Source organism: Mastigoproctus giganteus, chromosome 2 (genome assembly GCF_048544385.1).
Source record: "Mastigoproctus giganteus isolate SK-2022 chromosome 2, ASM4854438v1, whole genome shotgun sequence".
NCBI lineage: Eukaryota > Metazoa > Arthropoda > Arachnida > Uropygi > Thelyphonidae > Mastigoproctus > Mastigoproctus giganteus.
This window is the reverse complement of record NC_143576.1, coordinates 270,360,988-270,378,550: the sequence shown is the minus strand read 5'-3', so window position 1 is coordinate 270,378,550 and position 17,563 is coordinate 270,360,988. Positions and strand designations below refer to the sequence as shown.

Sequence of the window (17,563 nt, the reverse complement as noted above, 5' to 3'; positions counted from 1 at the left end):
TTCACTACACTATTCTTATGCTGCCCAGCTTGTGCTGAACTATAATGGGTGTACTGGCCTCTGCACATAGGTTTTTTAAACACAGAAATTTTGAGCCTAGGGCCTACCCTAGAGACCAGTACATCCAAGAAAGGAAGGGTACCTCCTGTTTCCACCTCTGAGGTAAATTGTATAAATTGGGAGAAGCTATTAAGCCAATGGAGTGCATCATCCTCTCTCCCCTTCTGGACCACGGTAAAGGTATCATCAACATACCTTTTCCATTTCTTTATGGGAAACTGACATCCACTAAAAACCCTGTCCTCTAACTCTTCCATGGCCAGATTGGCCACGATGGCCAATCTGGCCATCGTGGCCAATTTAAATGTAGAGGATATTTGTTCGGGTGTGGAACTTTGTCTGGCCAGCACCACTATGGTGTACCAAGGTGTTATGTACAAACAGGTTCACGGTATACCCATGGGATTTCCTATTAGTGCCATCGTGGCCAATCTGGCCATGGAGGAGTTAGAGGACAGGGTTTTTAGTTGATGTCAGTTTCCCATAAAGAAATGGAAAAGGTATGTTGATGATACCTTTACCGTGGTCCAGAAGGGGAGAGAGGATGATGCACTCCATTGGCTTAATAGCTTCTCCCAATTTATACAATTTACCTCAGAGGTGGAAACAGGAGGTACCCTTCCTTTCTTGGATGTACTGGTCTCTATGGTAGGCCCTAGGCTCAAAACTTCTGTGTTTAAAAAACCTATGTGCAGAGGCCAGTACACCCATTATAGTTCAGCACAAGCTGGGCAGCATAAGAATAGTGTAGTGAAAGCTCTACTAGATAGAGCAGGGTCACACTGCACCACCTCTGAGGACAAAGAATGTGAAATTAGACGAGTCACAGCAGACCTTAGAAAATGTGGATACCCCCAGAGGATCATAGACAGATTTAGTAGAGGAATAGAGTCTAACCGTCAGGAACCATTTGTTCCTGTAGCTACCGCATACATTCCTTACTATCCGGGCGTTACTGAGCATCTCGCTAGAGTTTTGCGGGGTTATAAAACACGCTGTGTGCAGCTTCCCGGGCGGAGGTTGCACACAGTGTTGTCTCAGGTAAAAGACCCAATAGCAAAGGACGTGAGTAGTGGAGTAGTATACAGGATAAAATGCCCGGATTGTGGGGAATGTTATGTGGACGAGACAAAACGACGGCTCAAGGATCGTCTGGGGGGAGCATGCAAATGCTATAAAAACCGCTGATTACAATAAGTCTGCTGTGCCGAACATTTTTGGGAGAAGCAGCATCAAATTTCCTCAGAGGATGCGGTTATTGTGGATCGAGCGCATGGGTTCTGGAACCGTAAATGGCTCGAGAGCCTACGAATCTGTTCATCCGACCACAATATTATGAATAGGGACAGAGGTATGCGTATGCATCCTCTGTTTGAAACTATCATCCTAAGTACGGATGAACGGTTCTGCTTAACACGTTCCCGAGCTATTTCCACTTCCAGCAGACCATGCGCCGACTGCACCACGTGTATAGGTACCGTGAGCCTGTTATATATGGACGTGCTGCAGGAAGTTTTGTTACTGCTGAGGAAGCCGATGCTTCCGAAAGCTCCAGAGACTTATTGTTTTTATCGCTTTTAATCTGGTTTATTTTAGTGTAGTTTATCTTAAGGATTTTATCACAGTTTTAATGTTTTTACATGTATATAATTTAATTTAATATAATAGCAGTTTTTGTAAATATTTATTTTATTTTATTTTAATATGTAAATATTTTAGTTACAGTAAATACTTATTCTTATGGTTGGTGTGTGAGCTGATTTAATGCTAAAATATGAATTTTCCCAACCTCAGAGGCCTTTTTTAGGATATATATGGAGAATAGTCATAATAGTCAGACAATAAAAAAAATATATTTACCATTTTTCTTTTGCTTTCGGCAGCTTGTTCATCTGTGTCAAGGTCATCTGGGTGTGTTTTTAAATCACCTGCTGAATCAGGAATAGATATTGCAGTAAATGGCAGTGATCCAGGTGTAGCATTTACCTATTAAATGATAAGTGGCTGATATATATACATGGAACCTTATAGGTTAAACATTATAAATAAATTTAAATTGTGCATTTGGAGTTTATTATCACATTACTATGTACATACATTAACAAAAGTATATTTTTTATCATTTCAATGGAAAAAAATTTGAAAAATTGGTAGACATCTTTAGCACATATTTTATTTCTCCATCATGCGAGTAAGGATCTTGGACCTAATATTCCTTTTGCAAAACATTTCATGTCTGAATAATGTCGGCAGTGTTTATCCTTAATAATGAACTTAAAATTTCATCTGTCAGCTGATTTCTATACTTCAATTTAATAATTTTCATCAGTAAATAATGCCTGTTGGCAAAGGTTGTTGCTGGAGTGGGGTTTAATGGCGCAAGGGCTCCAATGGCCAAACTGCACTTGTTACTTTGGTCTAGAAGTGACTGTATACGTTATGGGAAATAAGTCTAAAAGTGACTGTAAACATTAATCATTTTCAGGTAAGTAAAAAGTTCTGAGAAACTGCTATCATCTCCAAGTATATGGGACAGTTGTAGAGGTTTTTGTAAATTAAGCAGCGATTTGAAACATGCAATTCTCACTGAATGGTAATGTGCACACTCAATTAGGATATGCTTAACAGTAAGTAGGGAGCTACAGTGTAAGCAAAGTGGAGGATCTTCTCCTAGCAGTAAAAAGAGGTGCATTAGATGTGTATGGCCAATTCGTGCTCTTGCAAGCACGACCTCTTCGTGCCTGTTTAGGCTGAAACTGGATCTCCACAACTGTGGATTCTGTTTTATCTCAAAAAGTTTGTTTGCTGTCTGGGTATGTCACATTTCAGACCACATCTCAGTACATATCCTTTGTATGATTGGTTTGAAATCAGAGTAAGGAACTGAGATGGAATCAAAGCAAGCAGGGCACTTTCCTGCTTTGTCTGCACTCATTTCCTGGAATTCCGACGTGGCTGGGTATCCAGCAGAATTTAACAGTCAGCTTCTTTTTATCGAGGTTACATAATTGTGTTCTGATTTGTGTCAGAAGGGGGATGGGAATGTTGTAATTTCTTCTGTAAGGCTCTCATTGCACTGAAAGAGTATGTATATATTACGACCTAGGTATTTAATAGGTAGTTGAGGAGATTCAAAGCCATTTTTATTGCATAGAGTTCAGCTGTAAACAGACTGCATTCATTTGGTAACTGGACAGAGACAGTGGATGTAGGAAGGACCATTGCAGCTACAACGGATGTCAGTTTTTCAACCGTCCATATATACATGAGGACTTTGAGCACTGGCCAATGCATGAGCATCATGTAATTGTCTAAGATTTTGATTCCATAGGGAGTATTTTCCCCACTGAAGAAAGGCGTTATCACATAGAGGTATATATATTGCCCATGATGCTTGTACTGCATCTGCAACATGAGATATATTTTCAAGATAGATGTTCCAACATTGCATTAGCTCCTGTAGCCGGATGCCAGCAGGTTTGTTTTCATTAGGTTTATTTTTATGGAAGTTTGCCGATTGAGGTTCAAAGAAATATGTCCAGATGGGGTGATAAGGGATGCCACGTAATTTGGCTGCATAGCTAAGAAACAATACTTTTCTCCTAAGATGTAGTGGAGGTTCACTGGAATCTATATACAGACTTTGCACTGGGGATGTCTTAAAGGCTCCTAAAGCAATACTGAGAACACTGTGCATCGGATTGAGTGAAGCCAATGCTGCCTTCCGTGCAGAATCATAAACTGGGGCTCCATACTCTAGACGAGATCTTATCAAGGTTCAATATAGGTGTAAAAGTGTGCAGCGATTGGCTTCTCATGCCATTGAAGAGATAACTTTGAGCATATTCATCTTTTTCTGCACTGCATCCATAATTGCCTTATATGCGCCTGAGAAGTAAGTTTAGTGTCAAGTACTAGTCCCAAGAACCAAGAATACTGCTACTAAGTGGTACTTGTTGGATTCCTAACCTTAGTTCAGGATCTGGATGGAGCTGATGCTTTTTGCAAAAGTGAATAGCAGTTGTTTTGTTGTTTTGTTTGTTTTGTTATTTGGTTTTTAGGAGCATTAGCAACTAAGGCCATATTGCTCCGGAGATATGCGGTGGTCATTCCCTGACTGTTCTGCATTCTCCGTATTTGGTAGTCACGGGCTCGAATCCCTGTCTAAACAAGAAGCGTGTGCTACGCACTGCTACTCCTGCCCACCTGACTACGGAGGCACCTGTTTTTGCTGCAGAGAGGCGATAGACATTTTGGGATGCCCATGATTCTATTTTACTTATTGAGAGCTGTAACAGATGCTCGATGGAGCGCATATTTTGCGAGTGGCAGGATATTGTAAGGTTGTCTGCATACAGATAGGGGTCGACATTAGCCGGAATATCGTCTGTAGCATTGTTTAGCCCAACTGCAAAGAGTGTCGCACTAAGAACTGATCCTTGTGGGACCCCTTCTTCTTGGACAAATCTATGGGATAGTGAATTGCAGTAACGCACCTGAAAGGTTCTATTTTGGAGGAAGCTTTGAATTTGAAGATTAGTGGTAGCTGACCCCGAAGACCTGTGCCATACAGATTTTGAAGAATGCCGTAGAGCCAGGTGGTATGAAAGGCTTTTTCGATATCCAGGCAGACCATGACAAGACGTTCTTTATGGATAAAAGCATTCCGTATGTTGGTTTCTGCCCTGATCATAAGGTCTAGAGTTGACCAATTTTTCCTAAAGCCGTACTGGTTCTTGTTCATTATTGAATGAGATTCTAGGTACCATACTAATTGAGCATGAATAATTTTTTCTAATGTCTTACCAAGGCAACTGTTAAGATATTGGCTGATAGTTTCATGGATCTGACTGATCCTTTCCAGGTTCAGGAAAGGCAAGGACTATTGAGTTGCGCCAGGAAAGAGGATAGCAGCCTTCTGAGAATATCTGGTTAAAATAGATCAGTAATGATTTCAGAGCTCTTTTATTTAGATGTTTAAGCATCAAATAGTCTATCCCATCAGGCCCTGGTGCACTATTAGCTGATCTATTTAAGTAGCTCTCTAGTTCAAAAAGAGTAAATGATTGATTATACGGAAGAGATGATCTTGTATTGAAGTTGATGATCTTGGCTTTTACTTGAGAGCTGCTTAAAGGGTACCTCATATGCTGACGTGACAGAGATGTTTCAGAAAACCATTCTGACAGGGCATTTGCGACTTCCACTGGAGAGGAAAAGTCTTTACCTTTCCAACTTATGATGGGTGCTGATTTTGGGAGCGATTTACCATTCAGTTTTTTGATTTTGTCCCAAATTTTTCTACTGTCTGTATTTTTAGTAATGGTGGAAGCAAACCAGACCCAAGAGTCTTTTTTTGCCTTTTTCTGCATGTAATGGGCCTTAGCTTTAAGTTTCTTGAAGTTAATCAGGTTGTTAGTTGTTGTTGGGTATTTACGAAACAGATTACAAGCTTTATTCTGTTCTTTTTTAGCTTCCAGCATGCACCAGATATTGGCATGTCTGTGAGGACCAACTCTGGTTTTGGGTATAGCAGAGGTCGCAGCTGTTATTATCTGTTGTCAACAAGTATGGCTACTCCTCCTCCTTGAGTTAGCATTGTTTCTAACTTGCTGATAGACATTATAGTTTTTAATCACTGGAGTCACCTGTGGGGTTAGATTGGTTTCCTGCAAGCAGAAGCTTATTGGACTGTACTGCTCACTATTTGGTTTTTAGGAGATTAGCAACTAAGGCCATATTGCTCCAGGGATATGCGGTGGTCATTCCCTGACATTTCCGCATCCTCCGTATTTGGCGGTCACGGGCTCGAACGCCGGTCTAATCAAGAAGCGTGTGCTACGCACTGCTGCTCCTGCCCACCTGGCTACCGAGGCTCCCTGTACTGTTCGATTAGATCATAAATATCAAAAATGATGCTTCATAGACCTCTACAGTTCCATTGTAAAATGTTTTCATTATTTAGATTCAGCAGTTGTGTATGGTTCTGTCTGTTTTTTTATATCCAGCCTGTTTCAGTCGATCTAGTTTCAACCTTTCTTTTCTTTTCTTTTTTTTTTTTTTTTTTTTGAAAAGGTAGGGCATCCAATGTCCATGTCATCTTCTGCATGTAAATCTAAGATAGGCTCATCCTGTGGGATATCAGCATCGGGATCCTTATTTGCTGAGCATGGTTTGTCTTCAATGTGTGGAGCTGATACTTTTAGTTTTACAGTTTCTCGCTGAGTATCAAAAGCAGTTAGTGGGACTATTAGAGGAGTATTGCTAGCGGAAATTACTTTGTGTTGTTCTGTAGGTGATTACTGTGTGGTTGATAACACTGATCGAGCCCAGTTGGCTATTGAGATGGATTGGGGGGGGGGGGGGCACTGTGATTGCCATTTGTGTTCCTATTGATTGATATTTCTGGGTTGCAGCAGCATAAGTAACTTTTGGTATGGTGAGCATAACTTGCTTTCTAGCTTACTAGGAAGTTATGCTCACGATATGCTCATTTCCTGGTAAGTAACGTTTTGTTCGACTTTGTATTTTTGAACCTTGTTTACTACCCTCCAGAGTTCGCATGTTTTTGAATATGCTGGATATTGGCCTTTACAATTTGGACATTGTGGTGTTTCTGTGGTGCAATCTGTTTGCGTGTGGGTTTTAGAGCTGCAATTCGGGCAGACAGTGTCTCCTTGACATACTGTTTGCGAGTGTCCAAATTTTTGGCACTTGAAGCATCTGATTGGGTTGGGAATTAGTATTAGTTAACGGCCGCATGGTGCAAGAAAGCCCATGGCTTATGCTGCATCAGCCAAAAAAAAAAAAAAAATCGGAACAATACAATAATAAAAACAAAAAATAAATAAATAAAATAAAATAAATAAATAATAATAATTAATAAATAAAAAAAATAAAATATAAAATAAAAAGGAAATTAAACCTATCATCCTATGCGCTTCCCTTACCCGAAAGTACAATCCAGATGACCTTTGAATTTCCCAAACTGTCGGCCTCTACCACCCATGAAGGCAACTTATTCCAGTAATTTATAACTCGCTGGCTAAAATAAAACTTCCTGCAGTCCAATCTAAACAGTTCCCCCCCATAACTTGAATTTATGTCCCCTAGATCTAGCATCATTTATAATCTTGAAAATTTTGTCCTCGTTCATTTTACTGATGCCTCTCAGAGCCTTAAACACCTCAATCAAATCTCCTCTAAGGTGTCTAGTTTCCAAACTCTGCAACCCAATAATCGAAGTCTTTCTTCATAAGGACGCCCTTTTGCCGACCTCACCAGGCGAGTTACCCTTCTTTGCACCCTTTCAAGAAGCTCGATGTCTTTCTTTAGGTGCAGTCTCCATACTTGAACACAGTATTCCAAGTGTGGTGTAACATAAGCCTTATATAATGGGATTATCACGTCCCTATCTCTACTTCCAAAAGTTCGATAGATCATCGATAGGACACTATGGGCCATCCTTGCAACCTGTTTACAATGCTCAGAGAATTTCATGTCTGACCGTATCGTAACACCCAAGTCCCTTTCCTCCAGTACTGGGTTAAGTTGAACTCCACCAAGTGAATAAGTTTTTTTGGGATTACTGTTTCCCAGGTGTAATACCTTACACTTTGTTGGATTAAAGCACAGCTGCCATTTTTCTGACCATTCCTGAAGTCTATCTAGGTCTCTCTTAAGAAGCTCAGCTTGATAGTGATCATTAACTACTCTACCAATTTTAACATCATCTGCAAATTTAGACATCACGCCGTCTATCCCTTCATCAATGTCATTTATGTAAATTAAAAACAACCGTGGTCCTAATACTGATCCTTGGGGAACCCCACTTCTTACATCAACACAATCTGAGGAATAGCCATTTATCACAATCCTCTGCCTCCTGCCCTGAAGCCATCCTTCTATCCATCTAAGGATTTTCCCAGTGATTCCAACCTGTTCCAGCTTATAAAGCAACCGCTCATGTGGGACTGAGTCAAAAGCTTTGCTGAAATCTAAATAAATAATGTCGAAATTATTCCCAAAATCCAGCTCATGAGTGACCCTTTCAAAATAGCGAACCAGATTTGTTAAACATGATTTTCCCTTTACAAAACCATGCTGAGTATCCTTGAGAATTTCAATTTGATCCAAATGATCCTGAATTCCACCCTTGATCATTGCCTCCATGATTTTCCCTACTACTGAAGTCAGACTGACAGGTCGATAATTTCCAACTTCACTTTTAGAGCCACCCTTATGTATGGGAGATACATTTGCACTTTTCTATTCCAAGGGGAATCTCCCCAGAGTCTAGTGATGCTCGCATAATTAGCCCCAATGGTTCAATGCACTCGCTTGCCACCTCTCTTAAGATTATAGGGTATATTCCATCGACTCCAGGAGCCTTACTGGTCTGTAGGCTCGAAAGTTTTTTCATTAAATAATCTTGCAAAATTTCAATATCATTAATTACATATTTTTTAACTTCGCTCTCACAATTTCCCATTGCCACAAAAGGCTTTTCATTTGTAAATATCGATGCAAAATAACTGCTGAGTTCATCTGCAACGACAGCTGGTGTATTTATTACTATCCCCTTTCCCTTACATAAAGGTCCGATCTGGTTTGTCCTGCCCTTCTTGGCATTTATATATGTGAAGAATTCTTTATCCCCCCCTCTCTGCTCTGTTTGCTAGTGATTTCTCATAAACTGCCTTTGCCTGTCGAACCTTTTCTGTGGCTCTGTTACACATCATCTTGTAGCTGTTATAGGCTTCAGTACTTTTTATTAACGTAGCATGAGGGGGGGTGACCCGTACAGGTATTCTGCCCAAAGTTGCTATTTTCAATTGGGCCTGAGTGTGCTGGTGCTTAGCTGTTTCAAATAATAGATCTCCAGATCGGAGTGTTTTCACCATTTTCAGGGAATCGGCCACAGTTTCTAAACATTTCTGAATTAGAAATGGTGAAAGTGCACTCATAGGTTTGGTTGAAAGAGAATGGAGTATAAGGAATGTTGGAAATTCCTGCTGATTCTCATTTTTACATAGTCTCCTGGATTGTAATATGTTATTATCGGAGTTATATTAATATGTTATATTCAAGTCATGAGATGAGTATCTAGGCTCAAGAGCTTGGTAATTATTAGTATCCATGGTTGCTCCTGTTAGCCCTGGAGGATAACTTTTCCCACAGGTTACCGGCCCCGCCAAGTGGAGGCAGGAGCGGTGCCACCAGTGACCAAGCGATAAAAGGTTAGTGTGTTATGTAGATTAGTTCTATATACAAAAAGAAGAAAGGTACCCTTCCCTTCTTTTGGAAAGCTTGCTTCTTTATTTAGAAGAGCAGAAAATAAATAATTTTTGCAAATAAGGAATTGAAAATTGTCAGTAATCTGTTGATTCTCGAGAAGACGCTTTTAAACTTGCTTGGCACTCAGGGCCGTTGGCAAAGATACATGCTTCCAACAAAACAAGCATAATAAGATGCATACTAAGCAAGAGAGCAGAATACAGGTGACCCTCGCTTAACGCTGATAATTGGTTCCGTAAAAACAAGCGCTAAGTGAATCCACGCTAAGCGAGCGCCACATTCCCATAAGGTAACATATGTATTTGTGAGTTGCGGTTGGTGCCATAGGATATTTCCTAATCAATAAACGGTAGTGAAAAGATGCACAAATGTCGGTCAAAATATTTAATATTCAAATATTTGTACATATAAAATATTCTGCATTACATACGTATATAATTATGTAGTAACTACTTACGTATCAAAATTAAACATAAAATTCCAATTAAAATCATGAATTTGATCTAAATTGATTTAATTTAATTGATGAATTTAATCAAGAAAAATGTGTCGATTTTGGGTTGAACTTCGGCCCTCTTCCAAATAAACTAAAAGGGGTATTAATTTTAAATCCCCCGCAGTGTTACCAACCAACAATAAAGTCAACCGATCCTTCGCCGCTTTGAAACCTGGCATGTTTTTTTCTTCTTTACCTGGCATGTTTTTTTTTTTTTTTTTTTTAATTTCAATATGAAACTTCTTTTAGGCATTCGTTTCCACAAAAGTCCTGCTTCATCTATGTTAAAAACTTTGTTGAGAAGTATAATACATAATACCCCTCTTCAATAATTTTAACAAGTTCTTTTTTGAAAGTTTCGGCTCCTTAATCTGCACTTGCGGCTTCTCCCTGGATTTTAAATATATTCAACCAGCCCTTACTAGTTTTAAATGGTTCCACATTTTTTTTTTTTTTTTTTAGGTGAGTTTTCTTCAGATCATTATATTGGCTAATCTCTCTCTCTCTTTTAATAATATTAACCGAATTCTGCATTGGATATTATCTTCAATAAAATTAGTTAAAGTCTTTCCATTTCAATCCTAATAGCCGGCCTAGCCCTAGTTGCTTGCAGTGGAACAGTTATCTTTCTTGCTGCTAAAATTAATTCTTTATTATTTTTTTTTTTAATTTTTCTTACAGTTAAACTTGCAAGTGCTAAATTATGGCACACACATTCGCTTGTCTTTGACCCGAATTGATTCATTTCAAAACGTCTAATTTAATTTTCAAATTCAGTCTTTTTCCTTACATTTATAGTCTTCGTATTGCGCTCAGATGTTGTTGGTTTTTCATTCTTATCGGCCATTATTAACTCTTCGAAAATGTAACTGCGTTGGTTCCATTAATTACGATACAATGTTCAAGTAAACTGCCCGTTTCGCACGATGTCTAATACAATACTGAGTGATGAGTAGACTTCGGATAAATGCATACAACGCAAATATTACAAGCAATATATTTGATAATTTTTTAAAATGTTGATCTCGGAACTACGTAACAAGTCACTGTACTGCAATTAAATTAGCGCGCGAGAAAATTTCACTGAGCGTGGGAAAATTTCTCATGTCGGGGTGGAAAACGTTTTAATGCTGTTTTGCTATTCATTTTCAAGCTATCCACTCCAACAAATGAAACAATTTCGTTTAAATATGCCAAAAATTCAATCTGTAAAACAGCGTTATAGTCAGATACGGGTTATAATATAAGAACAGCGTTATAGCGAATCAGCGTAAAGCGAACCGCATTATAACGGGGGCCTGCTGTATTAGGAAAGTCTTCTTTGAAAGACATTTGGTAAAAGAAAAAAAAACAGGCAAGTGATGCAAGAAAGCAAGCGTATAAGCTAATGTAGCATCAACCAAAAGAAAAAAAAAAAAACAATTTCACAAATTCATTCCCTCAAAAAGTTTATATAGTTCTAATTAAATTAATTTAAGCATCAACTTCCACAACAGATGGAAATTTGTTGAGCAAGGGGAGAGATTACCATCAGAATTCAGCATGCTCAACCCATTCAAAGTCTTATACACCTCACAGATGCCTAGTCTCCAACCGCTGCAATATGCAAAACTTAAGCCTTTCAAAGGTAAGAGGACCCATTCGTTCCCCTCACCAATCCTGTTACCCTTCTCTGTACTGGCTCAAAAAACTAGGTCCTTCCTAAGCCTCCAGACCTGTACGCAGTACTCAAGTGTGAACTAACCACTGCCTCATACAAAAGGATAATCACCTCCTTTTCCCTACTAGCAAAATTCCTGTATATCACTGAAAATTTATTGGATGATTGTTTTCTACATCAGCATGTTCGAGAGGCAACAAGAGGGAGCAATACTCTTGATCTGATTATCAGTAGTGATTCTTCATGCATTAAGAATCAGCAGACAAATGAACCACTAGGTGGCAGTGATCACAGTGTGTTGAAGTAGGATTTACTCAAGGAGGTAACTACCATCAGAGGTAAAGGGAAGGGTTTTTGTTTTCGTAAAGGCGACTTTGATGGTCTGAGACAGTATTCAAATTCTATACAGTGGGACCAACTGATGACGTTACCAACAGCAAACTCAAAATGGGAAGCATTCAAGGAACTAATCTTGGAGGCTACCAGGCTTTACATACCAACTAAGAAATATTGTTCAAGGTTTAGGCCTAAATGGTTGTCAGATGAACTAATAAGACATGTGGCAGAGAAGAAAAATGCATGGGATACATACAAATTAATGGGTGACATGGAAGCCTATGATAGATATAAGTTGGTCTGTAACCAAGTCACAAAGGAGATTAGGCAGGCAAAGGCAGACTACGAAAAATCCTTGGCAAAGGATGCAAAGAAAAACAGAAAAGAGTTCTTTACCTATTTAAACTCAAGAAGGAAAGGGATGAATCAGATTGGTCCACTGGATATTGATGGTTCAACAGTTGAGGATCCTGCTCAGGTGGCTAACAATCTAAACGAGTATTTTGCATCTACATTCACGCATGAGGAGTTATTCAGGAAGGAGAATGATGTAGGTAAAGTAAACATTGGCAGTGAGCTGGATGATTTTGTAATAACTAAGAGGAAAGTGGAGGAGAGATTGTTGAGGATAAACATAAAAAAGGCACCTAGGGTGGATGGGATCTATCCAGTTATATTAAAGGAGGCAGCAAAGGAAGTAAGCAAACCCCTAGCCATAATTATGAGAGCTTCTTTGGACTCAGGGGAGGTACCCATAGACTGAAGATGTGCAAATGTAACCCCCAATTCACAAAGGAGGATCAAAGGCTGACAAGTAATTATAGACCTGTTAGTTTAACTTCTGTTCCAGATAAATTAATGGAGGCACTGGTTAAAGAAGCACTGCAGGATCATCTAGACAAGAATTCAGTTATAGCTCAGACGCAGCATGGTTTTGTTAAGGGCAGGTCTTGCCTGACCAATTTGATTGGATACTATGATGTAGTCACAAAAGAACTAGATGCAGGGAAGAACATTGATATTATATATTTGGATCTTAGAAAGGCTTTTTGATACTGATGCACATGGAAGACTGCTGCACAAACTGGAGCAGTGTGGCATTGGAGGCAAATTGCTGCTATAGATAAGGGGATGGTTGAGTGGCAGAAGACAGAGAGTGGTAATCAATGGACACTGCTCAACGTGGACTAATGTTATTAGTGGAGTTCCTCAGGGTTCAGTGTTAGGTCCGTTGTTGTTTTCGGTGTTTATGAATGTTATTGATGATGGGATATCAAGTTTAATGTCCAAGTTTGCAGACGATACAAAGGTTGGCAGGGTTGTCAAGGACACTACTGACACTATGCTGCTGCAACAGGATCTGGAAAGGTTGAGCAGATGGGCTGAGAGGTGGCAAATGAAGTTTAACATTGACAAATGTAAAGTACTACAAATGGGAAACAGCAACCCCAGAGCAACATATCAACTCTGTGGTACTACACTGACAGTGGTAGAGAACGAAAGGGACTTGGGGGTGGTTGTGCAGGCACATATGAAGTTCTCTGATCAGTGCAGACGGGCTGCAAGAGTAGCTCATGGAGTATTGTCAATGATATACAGGAATTTTTCCAGCAGGGATAAGGAGGTGATTATTCCCTTGTATAAGGCAATGGTTAGGCCACATCTTGAGTACTGTATACAGGTCTGGAGGCCTCATTTCAAGAAGGATGTAGAGCTGCTGGAACGGGTACAGAGAAGGGCAACAAGATTAGTGAATGGAACAAAGTGTTGCTCTTATGGAGAAAGGCTTAAGTTTTCCAAATTACAGAGTCTGGAGACTAGGCAACGGCGAGGTGATCTGATAGAGGTCTATAAGGCTTTGAATGGTTTGAGCATGCTCAATGCCAATGGGATTCTTCATTTTGCTCAGAGGGCATAAATTCAAATTGAGGAAGGACGGATGTCGAATAGATGTGCGGAAATTTGCCTTTGGCCAGCGGGTGGTTGGTTGGTGGAAATGACTTCCATCACTTGTTGTTGAAGTTGATAGCCTAAACAAATTTAAGGCTCAACTGGACAGGTATTTCGAGCGTACGGAGGGTTGAAATGGGATTGGTGTTTTTTTTTTGGCTGATGCTGAATAAGCTTGCTTTCTTACATCATATGCCTCTACTAATGCTAATGCTAAATTGTCCGTGACCTGCTCTGATAGCCTGTCTACACAGCTCAGAAAACTTCATGTCTGACACCACAATTACTCCAAGATCTTTTTAATTTTTTTGACCTTATGGGCAGTATCACACAGTTGGTACATTTCTCTAGGATTGCTTCTACCCATATGCAGTATTTTGCATTTGTCAATGTTAAACTTCAGTTGCCACTTCTCAGACCATCTGCCCAAATTTTCTAGATAATGTTGCAGAAGAGGCACATTGTCATGACTGGCATTAACAATCCTGCCAACCTTTGCATCATCTGCAAACTTTGACTTTAACCCTGATATACCTTCATCAATATCACTGATAAATAAACAAAGCAAAAGTGGGCCCATCACTGAACCTGGGGGACTCCACCGATAATATTATTCCAAGAAGAGCAGCATCCACTGATTACTACTCTGTCTTCACCAACTCAACCACCCTTTTATCCACTGGAGAAACTTAGCCTAAATAACATATTTCTCAAATTAGCATTAGCAAAGCCACATGATGCAAAAAAGCAAGCTTATATAGCACCAGCCGAAAAAAACACAAAAAAAAACATTATTTCTCCCATCCACTCGCTCCAAATGTTTCTCAAGTTCTGCCTGGAATCTATTTAAGCTACCAACTTCTACAATGACAGATGGAAGTTTGTTACAGCAATCAACCAGCCGCTGGCTAAAGACAAACTTCCACACATCTATCCTACAACCGTCTTTCCTCAATTTGAATTTATGCCTTCTCAGGTGATTATTCTGAGCAAGAGGAAGAATCCCATCTGCATTGAGCGTGCTCAAACCATTCAAGGCTTTATGTACCTCTGTCAGATAACCTCGCAGGTGCCTAGTCTCCAAACACTTATCTGCAAAATTTAAGCCTTTCTTCGAAAGGGCAACCCTTTGTTCCATTCACTAATCTTGTTGCCCTTCTCTGTACTGGTTCCAACAGCCCTACATCCTTCTTAATATGAGGCCTCCAGACCTATATACAGTACTCAAGCCTGTATACAGTACTGTGGCCAGACCATCGCTTTATACAAGCAGATAATCTCCTTATCCCTGCTAGAAAAATTCCTGTATATCATTGACAAGACACCATGAGCTACTCTTGAAGACCGTCTGCACTGCTCAGAAAACTTCATATCTGCCTGCACAATTACCCACAGGTCCTTTTCATTCTCTACGACTGTCAGTGTAGTACCACAGAGTTGACACGTTACTCTGGGGTTACTGCTTCCCACATGTAGTACTTTTCATTTGTCAATAATAAACTTCATTTGCCACCTCTCAGCCCATCTGCTCGACTTTTCTAGAAACTGTTGAAGCAGCATACTGTTACTAGTGTCGTTAACAACTCTGCCAACCTTTGTATTGTCTGCAAACTTGGAGATTAAGCCTCATATACCATCATCAATATCATTTATAAATACAGAAGACAACAATGGACACAACACTGAACTCTGTTTGTTTGTTTTTTAGTTAGGGTATCGGCTTCTCTGGCTACAATTCACCTCCCAAGGTTTTTGCAGAACTCTGATCCAAGCTCGAGGCGGGAATCGAAGCCGCGACCTTTTGGGTTGCCAGGCAGGCACTTTACATACCCGGCTAGCTCGGGCGGAACTGAACCCTGAGTACTGAACCTTGATACACTTAAATAGAAAGGGTGCAAGAATATTTGCTGATGCTATCGAGGCAGTGTTAGGTGGGTCGGAAAACTGCTAGCTTGGGGGGAGATAAAGCCCAATAGATTGACAGTAGCCACTGGCAGAGGTGAAAGAGATTCTTGCACTGCTTCTATGAGAATGAGCAGAAGCCTGAAAAACAAGATGCATGGTATTTCAGAGACTGCTAGGAGCCATTGCGGTACAAGTAAACACATGGGTTGTGTTAGGGTAGCTAAGAATAGAAACAGGTGCAGGTATACTTGCGTGTACACCAATGCTAGGAGTTTAGTAAATAAATTTGATGAATTTGAGGTATTGCTCAAAACATCGATGGCAGATATTGTTGGGATATCAGAGACGTGGTGTCACACAGATATAAGGGATGCAGAACTGCAATTTGGGGAGTACAACGTCTACAGAAAGGATAGACAGGATAGGAAGGGGGGAACGGTTATGCTATTAGTTAAGAAACACATAAAAACCAAGGAAGTGAAGCCAGTCGACATCGCTGGACAGTGCAGTGTGGAGTCAGTTTGGTGTGACATAAGCATTGGGAGATCAAAATTGAGAGTAGGGGTGTGCTATAGGCCTAATGACTCTGATGAGTATAATAAGAAACTGTACAGGGAAATAGAGTTGGCCAGTAAATCAGAGAGTCTTATAATGGGAGATTTTAATTTCCCAGATATTGACTGGAATTTGGGGGCTGGTCACTCACACACTAGCAGGGCTTTTGTGGATTTATTGGATGATTGTTTTTTACATCAACATGTTCGGGAGGCAACTAGAGGGAGTAATACTCTTGATTTGATTATCAGCAGTGATTCTTCATGCATTAAGAATCTGCAAATAAGTGAACCACTAGGTGGCAGTGATCACAGTGTGCTGAAGTGAGATTTACTCAAAGAGGTAACTACCATTAAGGGTAAAGGGAAGGGTTATTGCTTCCGTAAAGGCAACTACAATGGACTGAGACAGTATTTAAATTCTATACAGTGGGACCGACTGATGATGTTACCAACAGCAAATTCAAATTGGGAACCATTCAAAGAACTTATCTTGGAAGCTACTAGGCTTTACATACCAACTAAGAAATATTGTTCAAGGTTTAGGCCAAAATGGATATCAGATGAAGTAATGAGGCATATGGTAGAGAAAAAAAATGCATGGGATACTTACAAATTAACACATAACACAGAAGCCTGTGATAGATACAAGTCGATATGCAACCAAGTTACAAAGGAGGTTAGGCAGGCGAAGGCAGATTACGAGAAATCCTTTGCAAGTGATGCAAAGAAAACCAGCAAACAGTTCTTTACTTATGTAAACTCTAGAAGGAAGGGGATGAATCAGATTGGTCCACTTGATATTGATGGGTCAACTGTTGATGATCCTGCTCAGGTAGCTAACAAACTAAATGAATATTTTGCATCGACATTCACACATGAGGAGTTATTCAGCGAGGGGAATGCCAGAGGTGTATTCAACTCTAGCAGTAAGCTACAGAATCTTGAAATAACTGAGAGTAAAGTGGAGGAGAAATTGTTGAAGATAAACACAAGAAAGGCACCCGGGGTGGATGGGATCTATCAAGTTATATTAAAGGAGGCAGCAAAGGAAGTAAGCAAACCCTTAGCCATAATTATGAGAGCATCCTTGGACTCAGGGGAGGTACCCATAGACTGGAAATGTGCAAATGTGACCCCAATTCACAAAGGAGGATCGAAGGCTGAAACAAATAATTACAGACCTGTGAGCTTAACTTCTGTTCCAGGAAAATGAATGGAGGCACTGGTTAAAGAAACACTGCAGGATCATTTAGACTAGACTTCAGTTATAGCTCAGACACAGCATGGTTTGGTTAAGGGGAA

The 17,563-nt window shown here is 39.9% G+C and overlaps 1 protein-coding gene across 3 annotated transcripts in view; it reads right to left on the bottom strand.

The window, feature by feature from the left end:
* Nucleotides 1-17,563, bottom strand: part of LOC150090468 (uncharacterized) — a 678,730-nt gene that overhangs the window by 263,473 nt on the left and 397,694 nt on the right. For all 3 annotated transcript variants that reach the window (XM_090389911.1, XM_090389910.1, XM_090389909.1), the window contains exon 15: nucleotides 1,921-2,046. In XM_090389911.1, the coding sequence (XP_090246037.1) occupies nucleotides 1,921-2,046 (126 nt within the window). The remainder of the gene's footprint in view (nucleotides 1-1,920; nucleotides 2,047-17,563) is intronic.